General features: G+C 38.3%; 2 protein-coding genes across 2 annotated transcripts in view; both read left to right on the forward strand.

Moving 5' to 3' along the window:
* The window catches only part of LOC149251710 (uncharacterized), a 140,249-nt gene extending 113,816 nt beyond the window's left edge, over nt 1-26,433 (forward strand). The window contains exons 7-8 of the mRNA XM_089459542.1: nt 25,586-25,776; nt 25,896-26,433. Coding sequence (XP_089315668.1) covers nt 25,586-25,776; nt 25,896-26,063 — 359 coding nt within the window. The 3' untranslated portion in view covers nt 26,064-26,433. The remainder of the gene's footprint in view (nt 1-25,585; nt 25,777-25,895) is intronic.
* LOC149251711 (uncharacterized) lies at nt 3,391-4,742 on the forward strand. The gene is made up of 2 exons (XM_089459543.1): nt 3,391-4,028; nt 4,154-4,742. Exons 1-2 carry the CDS (start codon nt 3,432-3,434, stop codon nt 4,346-4,348), a joined length of 792 nt encoding a protein of 263 aa, XP_089315669.1. The 5' UTR covers nt 3,391-3,431; the 3' UTR covers nt 4,349-4,742.
* Nucleotides 26,434-26,743: the final 310 nt, after the last annotated feature.

The raw sequence follows: 26,743 nt of genomic DNA on the forward strand, positions 1-26,743 counted from the left end.
ATTAAAGTCAAAAGAATTAATTTCATGTATGAAGAGCTCTTCTTGAGCATGTGTCAAATGTTAATGAGTCAATAAAGGTGTCTAGAAGCCCTCCAACGACAAGCACTAGTTCTACTCTTCATGTTGGCCTTAAGATGCATAAGAAACTCATGTTGGTTCACATTATAAGGAGACACATCTATTCGAAATGTTAGGTCTGCTTATATTGATGGGAAAACGACTATATATATGCGTGAAGGCACTTCGCATTAGACACAGTTCAAAATTCGGACATCTCTGTGATTCAGAGGAGAGAGCATAATTCATACATCTTAGAATTCGGATGAGAGAACAGAAGGAGCTTGGACTAAGGTACAGAGGCAAAGTTTGGGTGCTATCAAGGGAATTCAGATCCCTCTGAAGTTCGTATTAAAGTGGCAACGAAAAGGGATATGAGACAGTTCAAATTACATCACAGTCATGCATTTCAGTGCCATGAAGGAAGCCTTAGGTTCGGTTCTATCTCAAGGAATATGATTCGGTCCTCAAAATGATTATAGGTTAGGAACTATCTCAGTCTTGATGATTACAATATTACAGTGATAAGGGTTCCATATACCTACAACAATAAGAATTCCATTACAATTAAAAGTAATGAATCCATCTCAGTTCGAAGGATGACTATCACTGAAGCAAGTTGTCAAGGATAGGAAAGTTAGAAGGAGATCCTGATGTGAAGACAGTGATGAGATCATAATGATAACTATGTCTTGATGCAAAGAAGGTCGAAGCAAAAGAAGAGTCAAGAAGAAGAAGAAGGCAGTCAAGGGAACTAGTGTCCTGATCTTGGAGTGGCTAATAGGTCAAGGGTCTTGGTCTTGGTATTCGTCAATCAGAATATCTATAAGAAGAATTTGTGCGGGTTTTTGTCTCAAAGAGTGAGAGGTTTTGGCCCTGGCTCATAGCCTACATCTTATGTCTCTTGTCTATATATGTTTATGCATTGGTAGTTGTTTGATGAAGAAGAACACTAATAACTTAAACAAAGAAAAGATCCTAATCTAATGAAGTAAAAGATACTCACAAGCAATTACTAATCAAGAGAAATCACCTAACTATTGATGCCCTAGAATCAGGGTTGCAGGAATCGCCCCCCCCCCCTCGGATCCTAACCCGGAACCGCGACCCGTGCGGAAGCGTTCCGGAATCCATAGAGGAATCGCGATTCCGTTTTTAAGGTTGCGCGCTTCCGCATTTTTAAAACGATTCCTGCCAAATGAGGTTGCGCCCCCCCGGAATCGCGCTTCGGCATGCGGTTCGGGCATGAGGTGGCGCCACGCAACCTGCCCGGAAGCGCACGCCACCCGCACGCCACCCGGGCGCAACCCGCACGCAACCCGCGCATATCAATTTTTTTTTTTAATTTCATTTAAAATCTAACTTAACTAAGCATGAGGGGGTGGGTTAGGGGTGGGTTAGGGTCACTTTAGGGTGAGTTTAGAAAAGAATAAAGCCCCCATTCTCTTCTCATTTTCTCACTTTGAGTTTATGAGAGTTGGAGAAGAGAAGAGAGGAGAGGAGAAGAGAAGAGAGGAAAGGAGAGGAGAAGAGAGGAGAGCTTGGAGGAGTGAAGAAGGAGGAGCTAGGAGAAGGAGGAGGAGCTTGGAGCAAGAGCTTGGAGGACTTCATCTACAAGAGCTAAAGAGGTAAGTTCAAACCCCAAACTCCCTTGTTTTTTTGAAAAAAAAATTGTATTTTTCTCCTCCCTCTCCTACTCTTTCCCATTGTTTCTACTTGCTCCTTTATTTACAGGTTGTCCACCACCTATATCCATATTCCAAGATGGTGTTCTTTTGGCTTCTATGTATCATTCCACTCTTGGTTTTAATGATGGCAAGGGTGAGGAATAGAGGGGAAGAGGAAGGGGATGAACTTGGTCCTAATAGTAGTGACCCAATGTATGATGAGGAGGAAGGGTTTGAAGAGGAAGGGGATGAACTTGAAGAGGACACTGAAGCACAAGATGGGAAAGGTACATCAAATCCCTTGTGGAACTATGTGACCAAACTTGAAGGGGGAAAGGGTGGTGGATCTTACAAATGGATGTGCCCTCATGATTGTCATGGAGGAAAACCATATACGGGTTCATATACCCGTCTGAGGAGGCATCTTTGTGGGGTGCTAGAGAGTGATGAAAAAAAGGGTTCTGTGGGGGTAGCCATTTGCCCAAAAATTTCAAGTGAACAAAGACAAAAATACATCAAAATAGAGATGGCTGCACAACAAAAAAACAAGAAACAAAAAACTCATTCAGAATCAAGTGCAACCTCTAAATTTGGTAGTTGCCCATCTCCTCATGGTACTTCTGCAACCTCTGGAGGTAGAAAAACAATAGGGGATTTCCTTAATGTTGCTGGGAGGGATGATGTGGATGGAAAGGTAGTCCGTTTTCTTTGTGCTTGCGGTGTACCATTCAATGTGCTTCGCTCTCCCTATTGGCATGACATGGTAAAGGCCATCAATGAAGCCCCAAAAGGATACAAGGCCCCCAACTATGAGAAAGCTAGAACAGTGTTATTAGAAAGAGAAAAAGCTAAGGTTCAAAGAGCTTTGACACGTTTTACACATGAGTGGGTGGATTATGGGGTATCCATTGTATCAGATGGGTGGACAAATATTAGAAACCAACATTTGATAAATGTTCTTGGTGTTTCTTCTAAGGGTGCAGTATTTATTGCATGTCATGACTCCTCCTCCATCAGTGCAACTGCACAAAACATTGCAGATCTCCTATTGAAATCAATCAAAGATGTTGGTCCGAATAATGTGGTTCAAGTGATCACAGATAATGCAGCAAATTGTAAGGCAGCAGGAAAAATTATTGAGCGTACTCATCCACACATCTTTTGGTCTGGGTGCCTGGTTCACACATTGAACCTTTTGATGCATGATATTGTGAAACACAAAGAATGTGGGTGGATTGCTGAGGTTTACAGGAAAGGGAAGCAGCTCATTAAATTCATCACAGGGCATACAAGGGTAAACTACTTCTATGGCACTTACTCCAAGTTGCAATTGCTTAAAATTGCAAAGACAAGATTTGCTAGTTATTACCTCACCTTTAGGCGGCTAGTGAAGGTGAGACAAGCTTTAACTAATCTGGTGTGTGCTGAAACATGGGATGAAATTAACCAGTGTACAGATGGTGCTACTGCTAATGTAGTCAAGGACACTGTTCTTGACACTTACTTTTGGTCACAGGTTAAATATGTTTTGCAATTCACCAAACCAATTTATTACATGATCAAGTTTGCAGATTCAGATCGACCAGTAATTGGGGAGGTGTATGAGCAAATGGATAGCATGTTGGGGCAGATTAAAGACATTGTTGAGCCTAGAGATACCCCACCTTGTACAATTATATTCGTGAAGAGGTGGAAAAGCGATGGGATATGCTAAATGTTCCATTGCATGCATTAGCATATGTTTTGACACCTAGGTACTATCATCCATCATGGCTTTCAAAACCAGCACCTGGGGGGGGAAGCAGGAAAAAACCACACCAAGATAAAGAGGTTCACGAAAAATATATGGCTGCATTGAGTAGATTAATCCCTGATAATGAGGAGGCTGCATTGGTACGGAGACAGGTGAGCAACTATACGCTCAACACTGGTCCATTTGGGAGCATGCATTCAATTGAAGATCGAGAGCATTTTTCTGCTCTTGAGTGGTGGAACATGCATGGAGGGCCTACTCCACTTCTACAGAGTTTGGCATTGCGGGTGCTATCACAGGTGGTAAACACTTCTTCTGCAGAGAGGTGTTGGAGCTCTTATTCTTTCATCCACAGTGTTAAAAGGAACAGGTTGAGTTTAGACCGGGCAGAGAGCTTGGTTTATGTTCATTACAACTTGCGATTGTTGTCCCATTACTGTGAAGATGCAAAGTCTAATAAAGACTTGTTGACTTGGGACAAGCATCCAGAGGAGCCCAATTTGGAGGATGGAGTGTTGCAACTAGAGCAATTAGAGGATGCTCTTATCCAGGTATGTCCATTGTGGTATGAATTTTCCAATTTTCCCTTATAAAGCATTTCTCTAATTCATGTTTTTAATTTTTTTGTTAACTAGTGTTTTTTTTTTTTTTGCATGAATTTTTTGAGCGATTCTAGGATGATGATGACCGTGTTGATATGCCACCACCCCCACCCCCATCTGGTCCTAGGTTCCATGGTTCAACACCAACAGCAGGGGGTTCTTCTTCATCAGTTCCAGTGCCACGACTTACACAGGGACCATTTTCTTCATTGCCACCACGTGGAGGCACGCCATCACGTTCTATTCGTGGTGGAAGGAGGAGAGATTAGTAGATATATTCACAATCTACTTCTTTTTGTCATAGTCTATAGATTACTCATTAGACTTGTAGACTTGTGAATTTGAATTTTGAACCTTTTTGGCTTGGCGGTGACCAAGTGACATATTTTGTAAACATTATTATTTGAATTTTGGACATGACAAATGTTGACAGTTGCTCACTTGCTAGATAAATCATAATATGCTCTATGTTTTATGTTTTATAATATGCTTAAATGTTTTATGTTTTATAATATGCTTAAAAATTTGATGTATGTTTGTAATAGCTAGAATATAGATGATTGTTGTACATACTAGTAACTACAATGGAATCATGGATGCCATATCTATCTTGATTTATGCAAAAATATGCATGTTTTCATGTCTTCTACAATTAATTTGGTATTTGGGATGTTTGTTTTGAGTATAAATGCAAAAAAATATATAAAATATATATATATATAGCAGACGCTTCCGCGGACGCTTCGCTCCCTAGATTTTTGGAAAATGACGCTTCCGCGCTTCGCGCTTCCGCTTCGCGCTTCCGCTTCGCTCCCGCTTCGTGCAACATTGCCTAGAATTCTCAACAATCATCAATAAATGTCATCATATATTTATTACCATTTGTAGAAGGAACAAGTGTTGGGCCACCCAAATCAGAATGAATGAGTTCAAGTTTTCGATGTGCTCTGGAATGAGAATCATGTAAAGATTGTTTGCCGTGTTTTCCTAATTACATTGCTTAAGTTTCCTAGGAATTGTAGGCAAACCAGTAACACCATTTTTCTTCAACAAACGAATGCTGTCATAGCTCAAGTGTCCAAATCTAGCATGCGATAAAAGACTTGATGGAAATGTACCTTCATCATAGTGAGAATTGTATGAAAAGGTTTGTGCACGAGCAGAGGTTCCTTGCAGCTTCAATAATCTTTCTTCTTCTATCCCCGTCATGACAAGTGAGTGATGTGATGCTTTTTTGACCTCAACCTTGCCATCAAATATATGAATGGAGTGTCCTTGCTGGTGGATATGGACCAAAGACAACAAGTTTTTCCTCGGCTCCGAGAGGTATAGAACATCATGCAGAAGAAAGTTTGGAAGACCAGGCAGTTTGAGCCTGATGGTGCCAAGCCTTGATGGCTTGAGTTTTGACTTTTCTGCAAAGTATACTGCTCCATCAATATTGTTAGTGAATTCTTCAAAGAAATCTCTCTTGAAAGTCATGTGGCAAGTTGCTCCTGAATCAAGCAACCAATCATCTTTCCATGAAGTAAGTGAAGCATTGAATAAGTCTTCAGTTACTCCAATGTTGCAATGTGCCACAACATAATGAGCGGACTCGGGTGCTTTACCTTTCCCTTTGTTAATTGTTTTACCTTTTCCTTCATTTCTTTCCTGCTCAATTCGGTCCCAAGGCAACTTACAAGTGGAAGCATCATGTCCATCTCTATTGCATCGTATGCAATGAAGATTAGACTTTTCTCCTTGGAACTGTCTGCCCCCTTGCCTCTAAAATTCCTCCTTCCTCTTCCTCTTTGGCCACCTCTTCCTCTAGAAGAATCTTATGCATGATTCTTCTCCTTTTGTGCAAGACACCCAACTTCTTCAAAAGACTGAGGAGCTGTCTTCTTCCCAAAAGTCTTCTCTCTTCCAGAAAATTTCTTTTCAAGGGACTCAAGGGTAATCTCCTTAAGGTTGCCACTTGCTTGTAATGACTCAAGATAATGTGAATAGGTGGGATATAATGCCTTGAAATAAGCTATGAAAGGAATGTCTATTTCAACACTAGTGGTTTTTATGTCATGTATAATGGATCTTACTTTTGGTGCTAAGGCAAGAGGGTCATCATTTTTCAACTCAAGATTGAACAACTTTATCATCAATTGAACAACTTCAACTTTAGAGTGTGAGTCATACAATTCCTTCAATTTCTTTAAGGCTTCAAAGGCATTTGAAAATGAAGAAATATGTTGACTCACCTCTTCATTTACTAATGCTACAATCAAGGCATATGCCTTGCTGTTCTTGTTTTCCCAAATGGCAAGCTCCTTATCTGAAGTAGGCTTTTCCGGTGCATTGTCTCCTTCTCCTTCACAAATCCCTTTCCACAACTCATTGAAAATAAGGGTGTGTTTTATCTTCCCAGACCACTCATGGTAGTTTTCTTTGCCAGTGAGAACTACGTCAATTATGGAAATAAGAGAAAGCATTTCTACAATACTTTTGGGCTAGCTTTGAGCAAACTAAATCCTTAATAATCTTTGATAAAAAATCTTTTCAAAAGATTAACCAACATATGCCAACATATATGGTTTTGAATATATAATAAACATTCAAATCTCACATGCACATATAAGTTGATTTAATGGCATCAACATATATATACCATATATGTCTTTTATAACCATATACAACCAATGCACGATATTCAAAACAAACACCAACGCCTAATCTTCAAAAGAAGGAACAAATGCACAAAAAAATATAACTCCACGACCTCGAAAATATTCAACACATAATTAAAAGCATATGCACTTATACATCAAGGAATTTTAACATAGTTCAACGCATACTTTCAACACAGTACAACACATACCACGACCTTCAAGTGACTATTTGACGTTGTTCAACGCAACATATATACCATAGCCTTCGTAAACAAACTTCACACAGTTCAACGCAACATATATGGTTACACTTCAGTGATAAATGACTGTGATCTCCTCCAGCAATAGTAGTAACAATCCTCAGCCTCTGCTTCAATATATTGGCTCAACAACCATGTAGCTCTGTGACAATACTTAACTCAGCCCACCAAAGTACACACAGCCCAAAAATGGTACTAAGAACGACAACACCCGATAGATTGTAGTTAAGGGACTCGACCCTCCTCAACTAACCACACAGACCCTTAATAATGATGAAGACTGGCTGTAGCATATAACATCCCTTCGACTAGCAAGAGAGGAAGGAAACTCGGCTTCTGCTAACTAGGAATTACACCAACAAAGAGAATGACGTCGACCCAATAAAGAAAAAAAAGGCACAAGATAGGAGTTACACGACAAAGAAAAGCTAAAATGGGACAGAATGTGGCATAACACTGTCAGGAGTTACAACACAAAAGACTATTTTGGGAGCTGTCTCCGATGCCATGTTAGGCCAGGAGGGTAACTCTGAATTAACTTATCTAGTGCATTAGCCATATCATGAATTTATACAGGAGTGGAGAGACTTTTGGGATTCCAATTCCAAGGTCTTTTGGTTTTCTCAAATGCATAACTGACAATATTTACAATAATCCTTTTGGATTAGATGTCAACAGAAACACCTAAAAGAGGCTATATTTTTTAATCAACTACTTTGCTTTCCAACATGTGACCTTACTTGAGTATTCCTCTTGTCGAGGTGAAATATACCTGTTTCATTAAGAGGGGATGACAAGAAGGTTGATCAGGTGGATTCCTACTTCGGAAAAGAAGAGATGACAAGGTGATTCTTTAGGTGAATGTCAAATGAATTAAGCACTGGCACAGGGCCTAGGATTTAGAAATATGAGAAAGCTTAAAGTAAAATAGTTTCTTATACTATTACTATGTAAGTCGGGCTAATGGTTAAGCCTTGTAATTTTTGATCTAAGTGGGGCTAATAGTTGAGATTTGTAAGTTTCTGATGTAAGTCGGGTAATATTTAACACTTGTAATGTGTTAAGGGGGGTTGTTGTTGTAGTGTTTACACTCCAATACTTAAATTTTAATGTAAAAAAAGTCATGATGTTATTAATGATTTTAATAAAAATGATATAAGGGCATTTACTAATTAGTGGTTAAGACAATTAGGTAGCATAACGACAATATCAATGTAATAAAAAGGTATCCTTTTCTCCTACGAGCTGTGTTGGATTTCTGATATACACGAGATGAAAGAATAATTCTTTCATTATTCAAGAGTCTATGAGGGGAAATTTCTGCAAGTTGTTGGACTCTTGACAATATACGCCTGAAGATAAAAGATAAGAAGAATTATTTTATTAATCAAGAAGTCATCGTATACTACTAAATTGAAATGTAATGAAATGTAATAAATTCATTGTTAATAATGATTGAGCTCGAGAGGCTCATTCTACAATTTAGTATGAGGGACGTGTAATTATGTCTATACTCAACCTTGAATTGATACATGTCTTTTAAACAAATATATTTTCTTTAAATAAATAAACAAAATGTCAACCTAAGTCTCTTGATAGAGGGATTTGGGATTCGTCGGATATGTGGATTCGAGTATTGGATATGCACACGTTGACCCCCCCGGAACAGGACACGTTCGGATGTGTTATATATATATATTAAAAATTAGATATTTCTTACACAAATTCTCATTAATGATACAAATTCGTTGATTTCAAACATAGATCTTCATCTAGATGTAAGATTTACAAATTAACATTATGCATACAAATGCAATTGTGACATAAATGATAAATGATAATACATGTTCAATTCAGCAATGATCCAATAGGAGAAAGACAAGATAGTAAGATAAAGATACTGTAGTTTTCTCATTAAGTCATCAAAATCAAAATTTGTTACATAGGTAGTGCAATGCCAGTGGAAAATAGAAATAGCAAATACAAAACAGCTACAGTCTACAAGTATACAAGCCTCAAGGCAGTAGGTAGCTCATGACTCATGAGTCATCAATCCTCATAGTCATCATCAAAATCAGCATCGTTGTCCTGATCATCATGGTCACAACTGCTCCCCTCTGCTGCATCCTCTTCCTCTGTATCCAGAGTCATCTCTGCATCTGCTGGTGTGGAGTATGACCCCTCTACATTATCACTATCATCAAATCTGACGGGCTCTAGCACTGGATCATTGAGATCCAACTTGGCCAATGCCAACTCAACACTACTGTCCAGACCTATATCATCAGGAAAGACATCCCACATCTTTGTCTTTCCCTTCAACCACTCATCCCTCTACTTGTAAATAAGACGAAGGTTGGTGTGCACATACACCGTTCTCTGCCCTGGACTACTCAAGCCTGCTCTTCTTTCCACTATACAAATTCCCATATGTGCTCCAATTCCTCTCGCAACAAGAGGATGAAGTCACCTGAGAGAGGAGCCTCATGGCTAACTGTTGTAGAGGAGGGCTTGTTGCCCCATGATTTGCCCACCAAGAATAAGGCTTCTTAGTCACCCTGTCTTTAATAATATCATACCCTGAAAATCGACCAGTGCTAGTGGAAAAATCTGCAAAGGCATCCTCCACCTCATCAAGGGATGCTCTATCTTGAAAAACCAGTCTGAATGCATCTTTCCTCCCCTGTGAGATTTCACCATCTATGTGAGGAGGGAATCTGCAGGAAGGTCCACCATTCAACCACTCATGGCTGTAGTATTTTGGGTTCAATGAGTGAGCCAAACAATGTAAAGGTGTGCAATTCTTGTGCCATTTGCTAACAAGAATGTTTTGTATAGTGGTGAAGAAGGCCTTTGGTGATGTCTCATACTCGGGGCACTCACACTGTAGAATAATGCTCCTCACAGACTCAATCATGGAATCCCACCCCTCATAAACCTCTCCTAGGATGGGTTGGTATGTATTTGCAAATTGAAGCAAAGAAATGATAAGGTCCATGATCTGAATAAGTAGATCTACCCTCTCCCACCAAGCATCATTTAACACTGTGTCCTTCACTCTTTTAGAGGCTACTTGATCTGTCTTTCTCCAAAAAGACCAAAACTCTAAAATAACCATGGCCCCAAGAGCGGTCTTGACCTCCCTCAACCTCTTCAACATGATGAATGAAGAGGCAAACTGTGTATCTGCAATCTTCAACAATGATAGATTGTTGTACTTCTTGTAGATAGTGAGGGAATTTGTATGATTTTGTACAAAGTTACGGCTATGCCGTGCATCCTCAATAATGTTAACAATCCAAAGCACATCAGAAGCAATGGATTTCAGTGCTAAGTTCAGTGAATGGACAATGCAAGGTGTCCAAAACACTTGTGGATATTTAGCTTCCACAATCATGCCAGCAGCCTTGCAAACAGGTGCATTATCTGTAATAGTTTGCACACAAGAATCAACACCTACATCTTCAATAACTTTAATAAACAACTCACCTATATATTGTGCATCCTTGTATTGTCCAAGTGCATCCACTTCTTTCAATAAAACTAGACCATTCAAGGAAGACACCATGAAGTTGATGAGTGGGTGTTGTGCTGGATCTGTCCATCTATCAGAAACAATCCTAACCCCAGATGTTGGCCATGATGCTTTAAAAGGTTCAAGTATTTTTTCCACCTCTTTTTTTGCCTTCGTCAACAATGTGGTTTTAAGCTTCTCAGACCCAGGAGGCACATACCTTGATGGAGCCCCTTGAGTTAGAGCTCGACACATCTCAATAAATAAAGGTGAGTGTGCAACATTAAAGGATATGAAGTTTTGATAGAAAAAAGGCAATGGTGATATCAAACTCTTCCTATTTCTCCTTCTGAAAAATCTTGTGCGTTGGACCAAATGAAATTGCCTTTCTTTTTGCTGCTTGTCCCCCACCAAAACTCTCAAATGGGAATGTGGTGCTTCTTTTCCTCGAGAATGGAAAGGGGTCATCATTCTTGGTTTTTTTTTAAAATTTATATCTTGCAGCCACATTTTCCATACCAACATTGGACTCTCTTCCCATTTCTTTCCTCTTTGGTAAAGGCGTCTTTGTACAAGCTCCAATTCCACAACCTGATAAAGCCAACAAATGACCTTTCACACGAAATATGTGCTCCTGAAAGTATTGTGGCAATAGTTGCATTTCCAACTCACATTGTCTCCTCCCTTTACCTTGCTGGGTGGCCCTTGCTCTCTTGTAACATATTTCCACAAGAGATATTTCTCAATGTTACATTGAGAAGGAAGTGTTCCCTCAACATTACTTGCAATAGAGGGAATACTTGTAACAGACTTTGATGAAATTGGGAGAGGAGGGGCATTTCCAATGGGGACAGTCTTCCCCTTCCTTTGCCCCTTCCCTGTTGCCCTTGATTGAACCATGAATGCTGTAAAAAAATAAAAAATAAAATGCACAAATTCGTAAAAGAAATGCATATGCAAACTACTGTAATAAAAATGCAAAAAAAAAAAGAGAGTAAATGCACTTAACTGTTGCTTGAATCTCCTTGAAAACGCTCCCACACTCTTTGCTCCTTGTTCCAAAACACCCATAGCAAATCCACAACAAAATGGACAAGTGAAAGTGAAAAGAAAAGGCAACAAACTAGCCTTTTAACGCCACACAAGTTGCCTTTTTTCGCATTCGTGTCCAAAAATTGGGACACGATCCAGATTCGATCGTATCCCAATTGGACACGAAGTGTCCTGATTTTTAGACATGAATCTGGTTGAATTGTGTCCAATGCGATGGATTCGTGATTCGTGGGCCCTAGGGGACGAATCTGGTTTCATAGTTATCAACTATAATAAAAAACAAAAACGAATATACATGTTTTACTCACTGTCAACCATAAATAAAATATTTAGGTTCCATATGAAATATCATAATCTTATACCAACTTTATAGAGAAATAAAGTAACTAAAAAAAACTTTTATTTTCATTTTTGAGTACAAGAAAGTTGTATAATTCTTATACTTTCTAAATAAATTTCATTAGATAACTTAAATAAACTTTTTAAAAATATTCTAGCACATGACTCAAATAATGTTTTAACATTTAACAAATTTAATCCAATGTCAAAGTCGGCCCTAATTAAAAATCAATATAATTATTATGTATAAACAAAATATAAATTCAACATTGGTTTTACGGAAAGTGAAGTGAAATCTGTTTGCTAAGTGGAATTCTGTTTGTGAGAAGGGGTGAAATAGTTAATTTAATATTAGCGGACTCTAGATTTTGAATATAATATATTTATTTAAAAATATAATATAATATTTTTTAGTTTTTCTTAAAATTACTCATTTTATATTGCGCTGAGAGATGCTCTCCAATCTAGGATGCTAGAGATGTGTAACGTTAATGTAAACATTTTGACTCGACAAAAATAAAAATAAAATATGGTGGAGATATCTAACTTAATGTAAAGTAATATAATGTAAACATTTTAACCAGTGTTGATAACATCGGTATCGGCAAAATATCGGTGAGGGTCCAAAAAACATCTTATCAGCAATATTGGCTAAAATATCGGCAAGCATAAAAAATGCATAATATATTCATTTTTTTTAGATTTTTAAATATATAAAGCAATAACAACATGAAATAAACATATTGGCACATAAATATGAAGAAAGCACTGATATATATGATGTCAAATAGAAATGATACATCAAAGGCGATACCAAATCTTGTTGATCCTTGATAATTGTCCAATCAAGGACTCAAATGTGGAGAACCAATACAAAATAACATCACATATATAAAATTATCTCATCATCATGAGTTATATGTAGCAAAACAAATAAAACTAGCAGCTATCTATTTGAAATCACTGCCCTCTCCCCCTTTTACGGGAAAACATGATGGGCTATTTGCCAGGCCTGCCCCTAGTAGTAGAAAGCTTTGGCCCTGCCTCTGCACCTAATGTCAAATAATGAGTGCTAGGTATGGGGTTGTGCTCTCCTATATCTATAGCAGATGGTGTTGATGTTGATGCTCCCACAATGTCCTCCTGCTGCTGCTGCTACCATTGCTGCTCCTCCTCCGAGTGCTACCCCTGTTCTAATGGATCATCTGGCTCTAACTATGAAGGTGACTCCTCCAAGATGGGCTGCTCAGACTCCACCCTCCACTGAGACAATACATCAATATTGTCTAAGGAAATGGCATCTGGATCCATTGGTGCTTCTATTTGCTTTACTCGAAGTCGGATATTGTAATGCACATACACTAAATCATTGAGGCATGCGAACTCCAACCTGTAAGAGTGTCAAAAAAACTAATGAGTCTTGACTCTTGACACTTGAAGGTCATTAATTAAAAATTTAAAATTACAATAAGTATAATTGCTCAACTGAAGGTTGGAGCTCAAAGTTATACGGTTGCGCTTTTTTGCGTGTATTTTCTCAAATACACTCCAATTGCGTTCACACCCTGAAGAGCTACATGTTTGACTCAAGATTCTTATGGCCAATTTCTGCAAATTTGGTGCCTTTGCACCATAGCTTTGCCACCAAATATCTACAACAAAATAAAGAGATAAAAAATTCAAAAACTTAAAACATAATTAAACTTTCAAACAAAAGTTACATAATTGAATTTTAAAAAACTAGAATTATAAGTAAGGAAATTGTAAATTGAAAATTCTATTTTCTAATGAGTGATGACTTGTCACTTACATGGCATGAAAAGGGTCCTTTCCTTAATAGCATCATCAAAGCCAAATAGGCCAACACAATCCCGATAAAACTCTATCTTGCGATTGATTTTGCTACGAAGCTCAGGATCAGGTACCATCCTATGAATATAGGAATGGAGCCCTTCCATCACCTCGCCATCAAAATCAAAGCCGCATTTTTATGAAAATACGGGGTTGAGGAAGAGTGTTGTTGCATGAATGGGTTGATGAAGCATCCTTGTCCACTGACTATCAATCACGTCCCATAACGTCATATGCCTATTAAGGCCAACAGAACCCTTGTCTACATAATAAGAACGAATGGCTTCCTTGGTCCTATCCATGGCCTCATACAAATAAGCCATTGTAGACTTCTCCCCATCTACCAATCTCAGAACCTTTACTATAGGTTTACTAACTAAGCATGCTTCTTCTACTCCCTGCCAAAACGTGTCAGAGTACACCATTTTTGCAATGGCTCTCCCATCCTGTCTCTTGCTGTATCTACAATTACGCCAATCATCAGAAACAAACATTTGCTTCAACTCGAACTGACATCGAAGCAAACACTGAAGAGTAATAAATTTTGTGGCAAAACGTGTGATTGTAGGACGCCACAACTCCTTGTTTCTAGTGAACCTTCTCATGAGGCTAAGAACAAAAGCATGGTTATAAATAAACTTGGGGACGCTCCTAGCCATATCAACCACCTCCTTGATGAAGGAGAGTTTCCCCATATCCTCACATAGCAAATCGATACAATGTGCTGCACATGGAGTCCAGAGCAATGTGTGATGCCTGTCCATAAGCATCTCGCTGGCAGACACATAATTAGCTGCATTGTCTGTTGTGACTTGCACCACATTCTGCACACTAATCTCCTGAATGAACCCATCTAACAATTCACATATCGTTGCTACATCTTTGATATGTGATGATGCATCCACTGATTTAATAAACATGGTACCTTTAGTACAATGTACCAAGAAATTTAAAAGGGTCCTACCCTTCCTATCTGTCCAACCATCAAACATCACTGGCATCTAGAAACTTCCCATGTTTTTTTCAACTTCGCCAATCTAGAGTTGATGTCTTGCTTTTCTGCTTGAAGAAGTGCCCCCCGCAACTCCTCGTATGTAGCAGTTTTGTACCCTGGGCCCACAACAACAATAGCATCACACATTGGCTGCCAAAATGGATTGGTGTTGGTGATGCTGAAAGGTAAGTCGCTCCAGAAAAGACACCTCCCCATGACTCTATCTGCTTCTTGCTTCTCCTTTTTTTTAACAATTAACTTTATGCCAGGTTGTTCTCCATGTTTTGTTCGTGGAACAAAAAGTGATGACCTCGCACTAGCTGTAGCAGGTGATGCTGTGGAACCCCTCCCACTACCCTCAACATCAAAATCAGAAGAATATATCCTGAAAGATCTACCTGCACGTTCAGCCTTGTTTCTTCCTGCCTCTTCCTTCTTTCTGTTTTTTTCGTCAATTGCTTCTTGAGCTTTTTGTATAAGCTCTGGACTACAAACTGTACAAATCCCAACATCATGTCTAGTGAGTCTAGCCAGATGGTATTTCAATCGTGTAACCCCTCCTGTCATCCTGGTCCCACACAATTTGCATGATAGATATGCCTGATTTGTCCCACCATCAGGCTCCCCATACTCCCAAAATGGGTCCAAGGCTTTTGGCGTATTTGAATTTTGTAGTGAGCTAACTCAAACCTAGGGCACCAAAAAAAATGGAATTAATAAGTAATAATCACTTCACTTTACAAAATAATTTTTTTGCTACATTATTTGCAATGTGAATTCAATGAAAAATCATAAATGACAATAAGAGGGTGCATTTGAAAGCTAAAAAAAAAATGGAGTTTGCTGTCCAAACATGGAGAAAACCCTTGCATTTGCTCATGGGCATGAAAATCATAGCAAATGGAAAAAAAGAAAGAAGCAAATTGTTTGTAGGCAAATAGGCAAGCAAGAATAACCCTAAATCTATCAAACAAATCATTAACATAGGGGTTTATTAGAACATCCCTGTTAATGGAAGAAATGAAGATTGTCTCATTGTTCTTCAATCTTTGATCAACAAAATATCCCTTGTTGGTGGCAATAATGGTTGTTCAACCCTCAAATCCTCCTTGACAGCGAGCACAATGCTCTCCCCTTCCTTCTACAGCGATTAGAAAACAAAATGAGGAAAAGAAAACGATTTGGGCCTTTTCTAGCCACGATAACGATTTTTTTTTCATGCTCGGCGATATTTTGGGTCGTAGCACGATATTTTCCCGAAATATCGCCGATATTTCGGAAATATCGCGATATTTTCAAGGAGACAAAATATCGCGATATTTCCTCGGTGATATCTCGTCTCCCCGAAAATATCGCGATATTTCCGAATATTGGCGATATTGTCGTCACTGATTTTAACTAAGTGAAAATAAAATAAAATAACAAAATAAAAATAACCCTATAAAATTAATAATAAAAAAATAAAAATGGCCCATGTTATTAAGAATCCATGGTGTTGAACTATGGTATTCATGTGGAATATAACCAATTTAAGGGTGAAATTAAACTAGCATAGATCCATCTTAGTTTGATGTTATATTTAGATATATAATTAGCTTTAGAAAATGATGGCATTGAATCCATGTAGCCTGTAAAGGTAAACATTTTTATGGATATGTTCGCACTTAACGTTTGTATGTATCTGTTCCATGGCCTGTCTTTTTGTATGTTTTGTTTTTACGTTGAATGGATGAATACATAATGTGTATATATGCTTAGAAGCTATTGTGTGATTCAGGAAGGTGTTTTTAAGAAGTGTAAGGTTAAACAATATTGCACAAAGTACAAAATAATAGTTGCTTCTTCATTCTAATGGCTTTGGTAATCACTTTAATATAATATATGTAATATATTCTCTTAATTTATGTCTAATAATGTGTTGTAGAAATAGAGCTTTGATAGATCTAGGATGGTAGGTTTAGAAATGAATAAGCTTAACTATGAAAGTGAGCAAGGGCGAGGGGAGGAGGTGGGAGAAATATTAGGTAAAATGTAATTACTACATTTTATCTAATATTTATGCTTACCTTCATCCACCTTTTACTAGCTTGCGAAAAATATTTGGTAAAATAGAATAATATAGTATTATATTTGACCCAATATTTCTCTTCAATTGGTCCACTTTTTAATATTTATTGTAAATTTTCTTTACATTTGAAGTTTAGAAGTAAATAAACTCTACTTTAAAATTAGCAGGGGTGAGGGAAATATTGAGTAAAATGTAATATTTAAGCTGGGGGTGAGAGGAAATATTAGGTAAAATGTAATAATATTACATTTTAATTAGTAATTCCCCCAACCCTAGCCACTTTTCACTGGGCGAGAGTAATAAATATTAGGTAAAATATAATACTGTAATATTATATTTTATCCGAGATTTCCTCTGATCCACTTTTTATAAAAGAAATTCTTTATATTTGAGATTCATAAGTAAACTTATCTCCTCTGTAAACATTTGATCCACTTTTTATTAATTTTTTTTTTTTTTTTTTTAATTTATATTTGAGGTTCATAAGTAAACTTAACTCCTATGTGGACATTTGATCCTAGTTTGGTAGAGACACTGTAATGTTTAACAAAGAATATTGAATGAATTAATTCAGAATGAGCAAGAAGCTCAATGATAATACAAAGATATTTACAATAATAGAAACATCAAGTTTCTATGTAGAATATGGAAACACTCAGTTTCATCTAAGAAACTGCTTAAACGAATAAAAATAGCAACAGCTAAAAGAATGAGTATTAAATACTAAATAGGAATATTCTAATACCCTCCCTTAATACTCAATCTATTTACAACACCAATAGACCCTCTGAATTTTACAAATTTATCAGGACCAAGAGGCTTGGTGAAGATGTCGGTGGGCTGCTCTGTTGTGGGAACATATTGCAACTGAACTGAGCTGTCTTCAACAAGCTAGCGAATGTAGTGGCAATGAGTTTCCACATGCTTTGTTCTTTCATGAAAGACTGGATTTTTGGCAAGTTTGAGAACTCCTTGATTATCACAAAACAAAGAAGTAGGCCCGGTCTGGGAAACATGCATATCTGCAAGCATACGTCGAAGCCAAACTGCCTCACAGGATGCCTTAACTGCTCCCCGATACTCTGCTTCTGTTGAGGAGAGAGCCACTGCCTATTGCTTCTTACTAGTCCAAGTAACAGCACCAGATCCTAGACTAAACACATACCCAGCTGTAGATTTACGGTCATCAACTGAATCGGCCCAGTCAGAGTCAGTGTAACCACTGAGAATAGGATTGGAACTGCGAGTATATAAGAGGACATAATCAGAAGTACCACGCACATATCGTAGCACACGCTTTGCTGCTATCCAATGATCAGTTTTAGGAGCTGACATAAAGCGGGAGATATAGCTTACTGCAAAACTGATGTCAGGTCTGGTGGCAGTAAGATAGATGACACTGCCCACTAGTTGCCTGAATAAAGTTTCATCCACAAGGGGAGAGGATGACTGTGATGAAAGTTTGAGCCCTGGTTCCATAGGAGTCGTGGCTGGTTTGCAATCCTGCATTCTGAACCTATCCACAAGATTTTTTGCATACTTGGACTGAGAGAGAAAGATATGATTTTCAGTCTGCCAAACTTCAACCCCCAGACAGTAATGAAGAAGTCCCAAGTCTGTCATTTCAAAAGTTCTGCATAAATCTTGTTTGATCCCATGGATCAAATGTGCAGAGCTGCCAGTAATGATAAGGTCATCCACATAGACAACCACAAGCAAGATATCATCAGCAGTATGCTTGATATACAGGTTTGCATCAGATGGGCTCCGCTGAAAACCCTGATCTGTCAGGTACTGATCAATTTTCATGTACCAAGCCCGAGGAGCTTGCTTCAATCCATAAATGGCTTTAGCTAATCGACACACTTTCTGTTCTTGACCAGCAACCTTGAATCCTGAAGGCTGCGTCATGTAGACTTCTTCTTGGAGATCACCATTTAGGAAAGCACTCTTTACATCCATCTGATGAACTTTCCAATTGAACTGAGCTGCTAGGGCAAGGACAAGCCTTATGGTACTCATCTTGGCTGTAGGAGCAAAAGTCTCTTCATAGTCGATGCCTTCCTTCTGTGAGAACCCTCGAGCCACAAGACGAGCTTTATACTTTTCTATGGTTCCATCAGCTTTGTATTTCACTTTATACACCCATTTGCAGCCTATGGGCTTTTTTTCTGCAGGAAGATCAGAAAGTGTCCAGGTGTGATTCTTTTGAAGACTCTGGAATTCGGCTTCCATAGCTTGTTCCCACTCAGATGTACCCTTAGCCTCTGAATAGGTTTGAGGCTCAAAAATACTGTGAAGGTTAGCCATAAGAGCAAAATTGACTGTAGACTGTTGTTTGTTCTTATGTCTAGAAGTTCTACCTTCAAGAAGCCCATCATCTCGGAGATCACCAATGGTTTTAGCCCACCATTTAGGCCGAAGAGTAGAGGAACCAATATCAGGAGGAGGTGAAGACTCAAGAGCAATAGGGGCATCAAGAGGAGGGTTGTTTTCTGGAGGAAGCTCAGATAGAGTATTATCAAATACTGATGCTATATCATCCCTCCCATCAGGTGGACCGACCGGAAGAAGAACACTGTGAGGCTGATCCTCAGAACACTGCTCAGAAGAAGAAGACTGAAAGAATCCTCTGTCTTCATCAAATACTACATCACGACTGAAGCTAAGACGACCGGTGGCTATATCTATCAGCCTATAGGCCTTGTGATGATCACTGTAACCTGTCATCATGAGTTTCTGGCTTTTGGAATCCAACTTAGAGCGCTTAGCAGGAGGAATCCAAACATATGCAACTGAGCCAAATACTTTGAGGTGATTGATATTAGGTTTACAGCCAGACCAAACCTCTTCAGGAGTCTTCCCTTTAACAGCCTGAGTAGGTGATCGGTTAAGAAGATAAACAGCAGTAAATACTGCTTCAGCCCAGATTTTTTTTGGAACACTCCTGTGTTGTAGCATGGAACGAGCCATTTCAACAACCGTGCGGTTGCGACGCTCGACAACACTGTTCTGCTGAGGAGTGTAGGGGGTGGTTAACTGACGTTTGATGCCATGAATATCACAGAAGTTGGCAAAAGCTGAAGAACAAAATTCCCCCCCATTGTCGGTCCTAAGGGTCATGATGTTACAGCCAGACTCTTTTTCAACTATGGTTTTAAACTTCTGAAATGTACTAAGTGCATCAGATTTATTTTTTAAAAAATACACCCACATCTTTCTACTGAAATCATCAACAATAAGTAAAAAATATTTGCAAGCAGTGATAGAAGCTGTATTCATAGGACCACAAATATCAGCATGAAGTAACTGGAGTACCTTAGATGCGCGCCAAGATTCTCCATCCTTGAATGAAGACCGATGTTGCTTTCCCGCTTGACAGGCGCTGCATACCCCCAACTGCTGAGTCTGAATATCAGGTAATCCTGACACAAGTCCCTCCCGAGAGAGCTGAGAGAGATACTGCATATTTAGATGCCCATATCGCTGATGCCATAGAGTGCTGATGGGAGAGACACGTGCTGCTAGAGCCACTTCTGAAGAGTCACCGGTGTCAAGTAGTCTGTATAGACCATGGTCTTCGAGGCCAACAGCAACTGTTAGACTAGTCTCCCTGTCAATAATAGAGCACTTGTGTGCACTGAACACTACATCAAGCTGAGGAGAATTCCTCATAATCTGGCTGACAGACAGCAGATTGATTTCCATACCAGGGACATAGTATACATTCAGGATGATGAGTGTGCGCCCACCAGACTGGATTTGAACTGTACCTCTGCCAACTACTGTGTACTTTTCACCTCCGCCAAATACCACAGAATCACTGAAAGGTGAGAAGTTAATAAACCAGTCACGCCTGTGAGAGAAATGGCGTGATGCACCAGAATCAATGTACCAGGCAGAGGAAGGAACATGATCTGAAGACCTTTTAGCCATAAAGGCGTAAAAGGCAGAATCTGTCTGCTCAGAATGTTCTGCAACATTTGCTGTCTGATGGGGCCCTCCCTGTTTCTTCTGTTCAGAAGCAATCCTCTGTCGGCAATCTTTCTTCATGTGACCGAACCTGTGACAGTAATTACACTGCACACTTTTCTTCCTAGCAGGATCAAAAGGCTGAGAAGAGCCTTTCTGCTGAAAGGACTGAGAGGACTGATATTTTGCAGCAAATGCATTTTCCGAAGACACTGATGAAGCACCACTACCAAACTGCTGTTTCCACCGATCCTGCTGCAGGAGTTTGGTGCATAGCTCTGGAAACTTCAGATCAACATTTGTGGTGGTAATGTTGAGTGTTTCTATGAAATGTTCATAAGATTTCGGTAGACTTTTCAAAGTAATGACTACCATATCTTCTTCCTCCATGGTCCTACCAATAGCTTCGAGCTGATCTCGAATGTCTTTAATTTTGTTGAGATGTTCCTGTAAAGACATATGTTCGTCCATCATGATGGAGAACAACTGATTTTTGAGGAAAAAAGCTCTGCTTTTGTCAGATGTTTCGTGCAGTTCTTTCAACTGTTCCCAAATCTCGGCAGCTGTCTTGCCAGAAGGAATTTGCGGTAACTGATCATCAGCGACAGAGAGCTTGAGAAGCATAACAGCCTCTCGATTTCGATCATCAAATTTATCTTGATCGGTACCAGCTGTACCGGGACGAAGCTCTTTGCCCAAAATAAGCTGATCAAGACGCCTGTATTAAAAAATGGTCAACATTCGTTGTTTCCAAATGTTATAGTTGCTGCCATTAAAACGTTGATTTCCTTCTAACATCAGATTGGTGAGCGTGGCCATTTTCAAAACAGAAGTCAGACACAAATTTTAATGTAGCTGCCCGCTTATCCTTCCGTTTTACTCTGCAACGTCAAGCTAATACAGAGGCAGCGTGAGAACAGTAGCACCGACACACTGCTTTTGAATTTCTGCTATCTTTTTTTTTCTTGCTGCTGCCGTAAACAATGGAGAACCCAAGTTTGAATCCCTGATGACTGCCGCTACTATACGGGAAATTCAAATATCAGTTCTAGAAAAAGCCGTTGATAGTAATGACTGCCGCTGAGTCCAAGCCGACAGTGCCAGATTATTCCATTCAAAAGCTTCCAACACGCAGAATCACTGAGATCTGTGGTGATCTGAGAGCTTCTGGATTGGAATCAGGTCGATTTAGCGCTAAAATCGATCGATTGACCCTTGGCAAAACAGAACTCCGCAGAGCGAAACCCAAAGAGAAACGATGATACGAGGGCAAGGTCGATATAAAAAGAAAATAATGCTCGACACGCAAAAAAAACGATTATACGTGGGCAAGACCGATATATAAAAAATAATACCCGACACGCTTACGCCAATTCTGTCTCCCTCGTCTAATCAAAAGTCGTAAGTGCCCTTTTCAACACACAGGTGCCACGGCAAAAATTCTACGTTTGACCACGATCCCATCAAATGGACGAAGCGGATGAAGCGCAAGGCTCTGCGGAATTTCTCGATGCCACCGTTTGATCGAAGAGAATGTGAATATGGCTGCACGCCCTGTCCCTTTTTAAAACCCTGTGGAGATCCCACTTCTGACACCAAGATCTTGCTGCCCTATGAGAACACAACAGAGATGCAGGAAGAACCGACTGCGATTATCCAAACAGAATCGGCAATTTTGTTCTAAACCAGGATAAACAGAATTAGACATGAAGAAATGATAATGCAGGAGAAGAATCCATTTCTGTATCGAGATAGACGACTGTAAGCTTTTATCACAGTGAGCAAAGCCGAGGCTAAGACTCAGTGAAGGCTACCTGGCTTACAGAGGGCTCGACCTTAGAAAGGAATGAAAGAACTCAAGAGATTAGGATGCGAAGAGAATAACTGTTCAAGAAATCTCTTTTTCTGGCTCTGATACCATAAAAGAATATTGAATGAATTAATTCAGAATGAGCAAGAAGCTCAATGATAATACAGAGATATTTACAATAATAGAAACATCAAGTTTCTATGTAGAATATGGAAACACTCAGTTTCATCTAAGAAACTGCTTAAACGAATAAAAATAGCAACAGCTAAAAGAATGAGTATTAAATACTAAATAGGAATATTCTAATAAAAAAAACATAAAATTAATAATTAAACCAGTTTAGATCCATCTTGACTCTAGATCTACGAAGTGCCGAGAGGGATCAAATTTCTTGAGATTCAAACCTCTTTTAAACTGAAAAAAGATTTGATCCATCATCCATCTCAACGCTTAGTAGATCCAGAGTTAAGATGGCTCTCAGCTGGTAATTATGCATGTTGACTAATTTATTTCAATCTCAACTTCATGCATATGTACATGGAGAGAAAATAAATGAAAAATTATTTTAGCGTTGATCATAATAAAATATTTCAATGTTTAAAATGAGTAATTAAAAGTAAAAAAATTAAAGGAGATATGTAATTCATTTAATTCTTAATATCAAATTAATATGTAGCATATAAAAATATCATTAATAATAAAAATTTCAATGTTACTTGTAAATAAAATATATTAATATGGAGGGTTAATGAATATTGAAGTGTATTTAAAAATATATTAATAATAGAAAAATCATTTTAATGTGAACAATATAGTGCATAAATAAAATATTTCAAGAAAAATATTTAAATGTGTATATATTAGATATGATTAAAAAAACTATATATATATATATAATATTTGAAAGGAATAAATTTTTATGGCTAAAACAGTTGAAGTAGTCTCATTGTGGCCTTTTTATAAGTATATTTTTTGGTCAATTATGTTTGAAATCAAGCAAAGATGTGTTCAAATTGCAAGTTTAAGCTGTGTAGTGTATTCAATTCAAGTTCCCAAGCAAATTTTGAAGACATTGAATCCATTTAATACATTCAAAAATGTAATTTAAACAATGAAAAATTACATGTTCATATCAATTTTTTCATTCTAAAAGAAGTTTTCACTTTAAGGGATTTGATCCCGCCTGGCTCTTGCTAGATCCATGGTTAAAATGGATCTATACTGGTTTTAATAAAAAGAATATTATAATGTTTATTAATTAGTGGTAATAACAATTAGGTAGTATAACCACCAGATCAATGTAATACAAAGGGATCCTTTTCTCAGACAAGTTGTGTTGGATTTCTGATAATTTACACAACAGATGAAAGATAAGACTAATTCTTTTATTATTCAAGAAGTTTTGTATACAATGAGGGGAAATTCTCTTGCAAGTTGTGTTGGACTTCTGATGACATACACTGCAAGATAAAATATAAGAATTATTTTATTATTCAAGAAGTCATCAGATATAATTGTGAGATCGAAAAGGCTGTTATCATTTGAAAATAGGATGATAGAAATAAAAAGATTGGGTAAAAGACATCCATCCTCCATTTCGGTGGCATCTACAATGTGTTGTTACTGTTACAAAGGTATCCATCCTCCAGCTTAGTGGCATCTACAATGTGTTGTTACTGTTTCTCTTGTCTCTGAACTGTGCATATGGAAAGGCTGTTATCATTTGAAAATAGGATGATAGAATAAAAAGATTGGGTAAAAGACATATATCCTCCTTTTCCTTGGCATCTACGATGTGTTGTTACTGTTACAAAGACATCCATCCTTCAGATTAGTGGCATCCACGATGTGTTGTTACAGTTACAAGGACATCCATCCGCCAGTTTAGGGGCATCTACAATGTGTTGTTACTGTTTCTCTTGTTTATCTGGTGTCTAAACTGTGCATATGGAAAGGACAGCCCTATATGACTCTTTTTAGTGTCTTGAGCTATCCTTGTCTAAGCCCAAACCACCCACTATTCTCTTGAAGGGTTATCATTTGATAAGTTTTAACATGAAGCTTTGGAAGCCCCAGGTGAAGCATCCCCACTGGCGATGGCTGTGTGAGTGAGGACTTTGGTCCCCCGAGGTTCTGGGTTCAAGTCCTCTCTGGGTCAACAATGTAATATATTATCAGCCTAAACAAAACATGAAGCTTTGAAAATTGGAACTCCAGATTGTTTAGAACACTACATGTAAGAGTGTCAAGGAACTGTATTGGAAGCCTTGTAAATGTCCAGGATGCAGTGCAGCCTTCGATTTTTTATACGAGTGTTCAACCTTATAAGAAAGTTTAATGGACGAGAAATGTGTCAAGGAACTGTATTGGAAGCCTTGTAAATGTCCAGGATGCAGCCTTCGATTTTTTATACGAGTGTTCAACCTTATAAGAAAGTGTAATGGACGAGAAATGGCCTACGATCTCATTATCCAAGTAGAGTCCAAATAGAACCTCCCTGCCCCTTGGCTCTTCAGCACTCTTTATTAGCTAGCACAAAAATGTGTATTAACAATGAGATGCAAGCTCATGGTATGACCTATTGTTATTGTATGGTACAATTGTAGGTCAGATGCATCTGTAGATTCGAATACAAGGTGGATATCGAAAGTCCAATCTAAGGAAGAGCTTGATCAACAATCCCATTTAACAGTTAGAAAAAAGCAAAGAAAATGGACCAAGGAATCCATCATCTTTGTTTCAAGAACTTGGATTTGCTTCGTTGATTTGTGAGATGGACATTCTTTATTATGGATATGGGAAACATACAAACACCTCACTCTATCTTTTTAGACACAAATGCTTTTATTTTTTTCCTCTTTTTGAGAGCATTCTCTCTCCAGTTAAGTGGTATATTGCATCATCTGTAGTTTAAACTGGTTATTGCATCTATGCTTTAGCTTGCTTTGTCATTGGTCATCTTATTTGAACAGATAAATGTGGTATATTCTCTTTTGGCAGACCTGCCGATTCGGAACAGAACAAAAAAGAACAGATATTTAGACATACAGGCTACTCCGAACATTGCCCAAGAAAATGATGAAGCTACTAACTCTCCGATCGAACAAGGATTTTTTTCCACTTTAACGATCCCATTTATTCTACAGCTAGGTTTTATGGTTGCTGTAGCATCTTTTGTCATGCATGTACAGGTAAGAAGGGAAATAAGGCCTTTACTCAATTGAAATTTCACGTGCAGAATGCCATTGCTTAAGGAAGATATCATGGTTTTAAGTGGACTAAACTGGTTTTCTGTTTGGTCCTTTGACAGGTTGCCACACGCTTCTTATCTGTAAGTCCTCCAATCTATTGGTATCCAGCACATGTGATGGGATCCTCGCCAGCTGGTTTCAAGTTGGGCTATGTTTTATGGGCAGTGTTTTTGAGCTATTTGTTTTTTGGTAGCCTGCTTTTTTCAAACTTCTATCCTTTCACATAAACATCGTTTCTCTCTTATTTGGCCACTTGGCAGATTTTGACATATTTAAAATTAACAACTTATGCTACCGCTCTCTTAAAAGGTGAAATAGAACAGAGCTTCCAAGCATTTGCACCTTTCAGGCAAGACCCTAGAAAGAAGGTATAATAGAAAATTTTGTTCGATGATCCTGCTCTTGAAAGTCATCCTGGGTGTAACTGTAAAATTAAAAAAGGATAAAATTTGCCTTTGCAACCAGTATGCACTTCAGGTTTGACATGCTCGGGCCTTATAGCCTGTGTATATGCCCATGTTGACCTTCGACTTTCTCATTTTTGGTGCTTAATCGAAGCATTCTCTCTGCAATTTGCTTATTGTAGAGAAAACTATTTGTCTGTTTTGGCCCCTCTTTGAGCATACTACATCCATTGTGTGTAACTTTTTGTATTTCTTGTCAGCGTATGTACATACGGAACATATTTCAGTTTCGGTTGTGTTGAGATAACAGCAAATCTATTGTGTTCATTTCTTTTATTTTAGGTGTAAAGCACATACTCGTAATTTCCACTGGTCCATACCCTTTTCTCATATACCTATTAAAATTTAACCTTTGGATAAAGTAGATGATTTCATCGTTATGCACATGCATATTGTAGGCTTGGACCTCTATGAGACTTGTCTAAACCATGCAAAGGGCTATT

This window comes from Pinus tabuliformis, chromosome 7 (genome assembly GCF_031772625.1).
Source record: "Pinus tabuliformis cultivar Carrire ecotype Pingquan chromosome 7, CPIR1, whole genome shotgun sequence".
NCBI lineage: Eukaryota > Viridiplantae > Streptophyta > Pinopsida > Pinales > Pinaceae > Pinus > Pinus tabuliformis.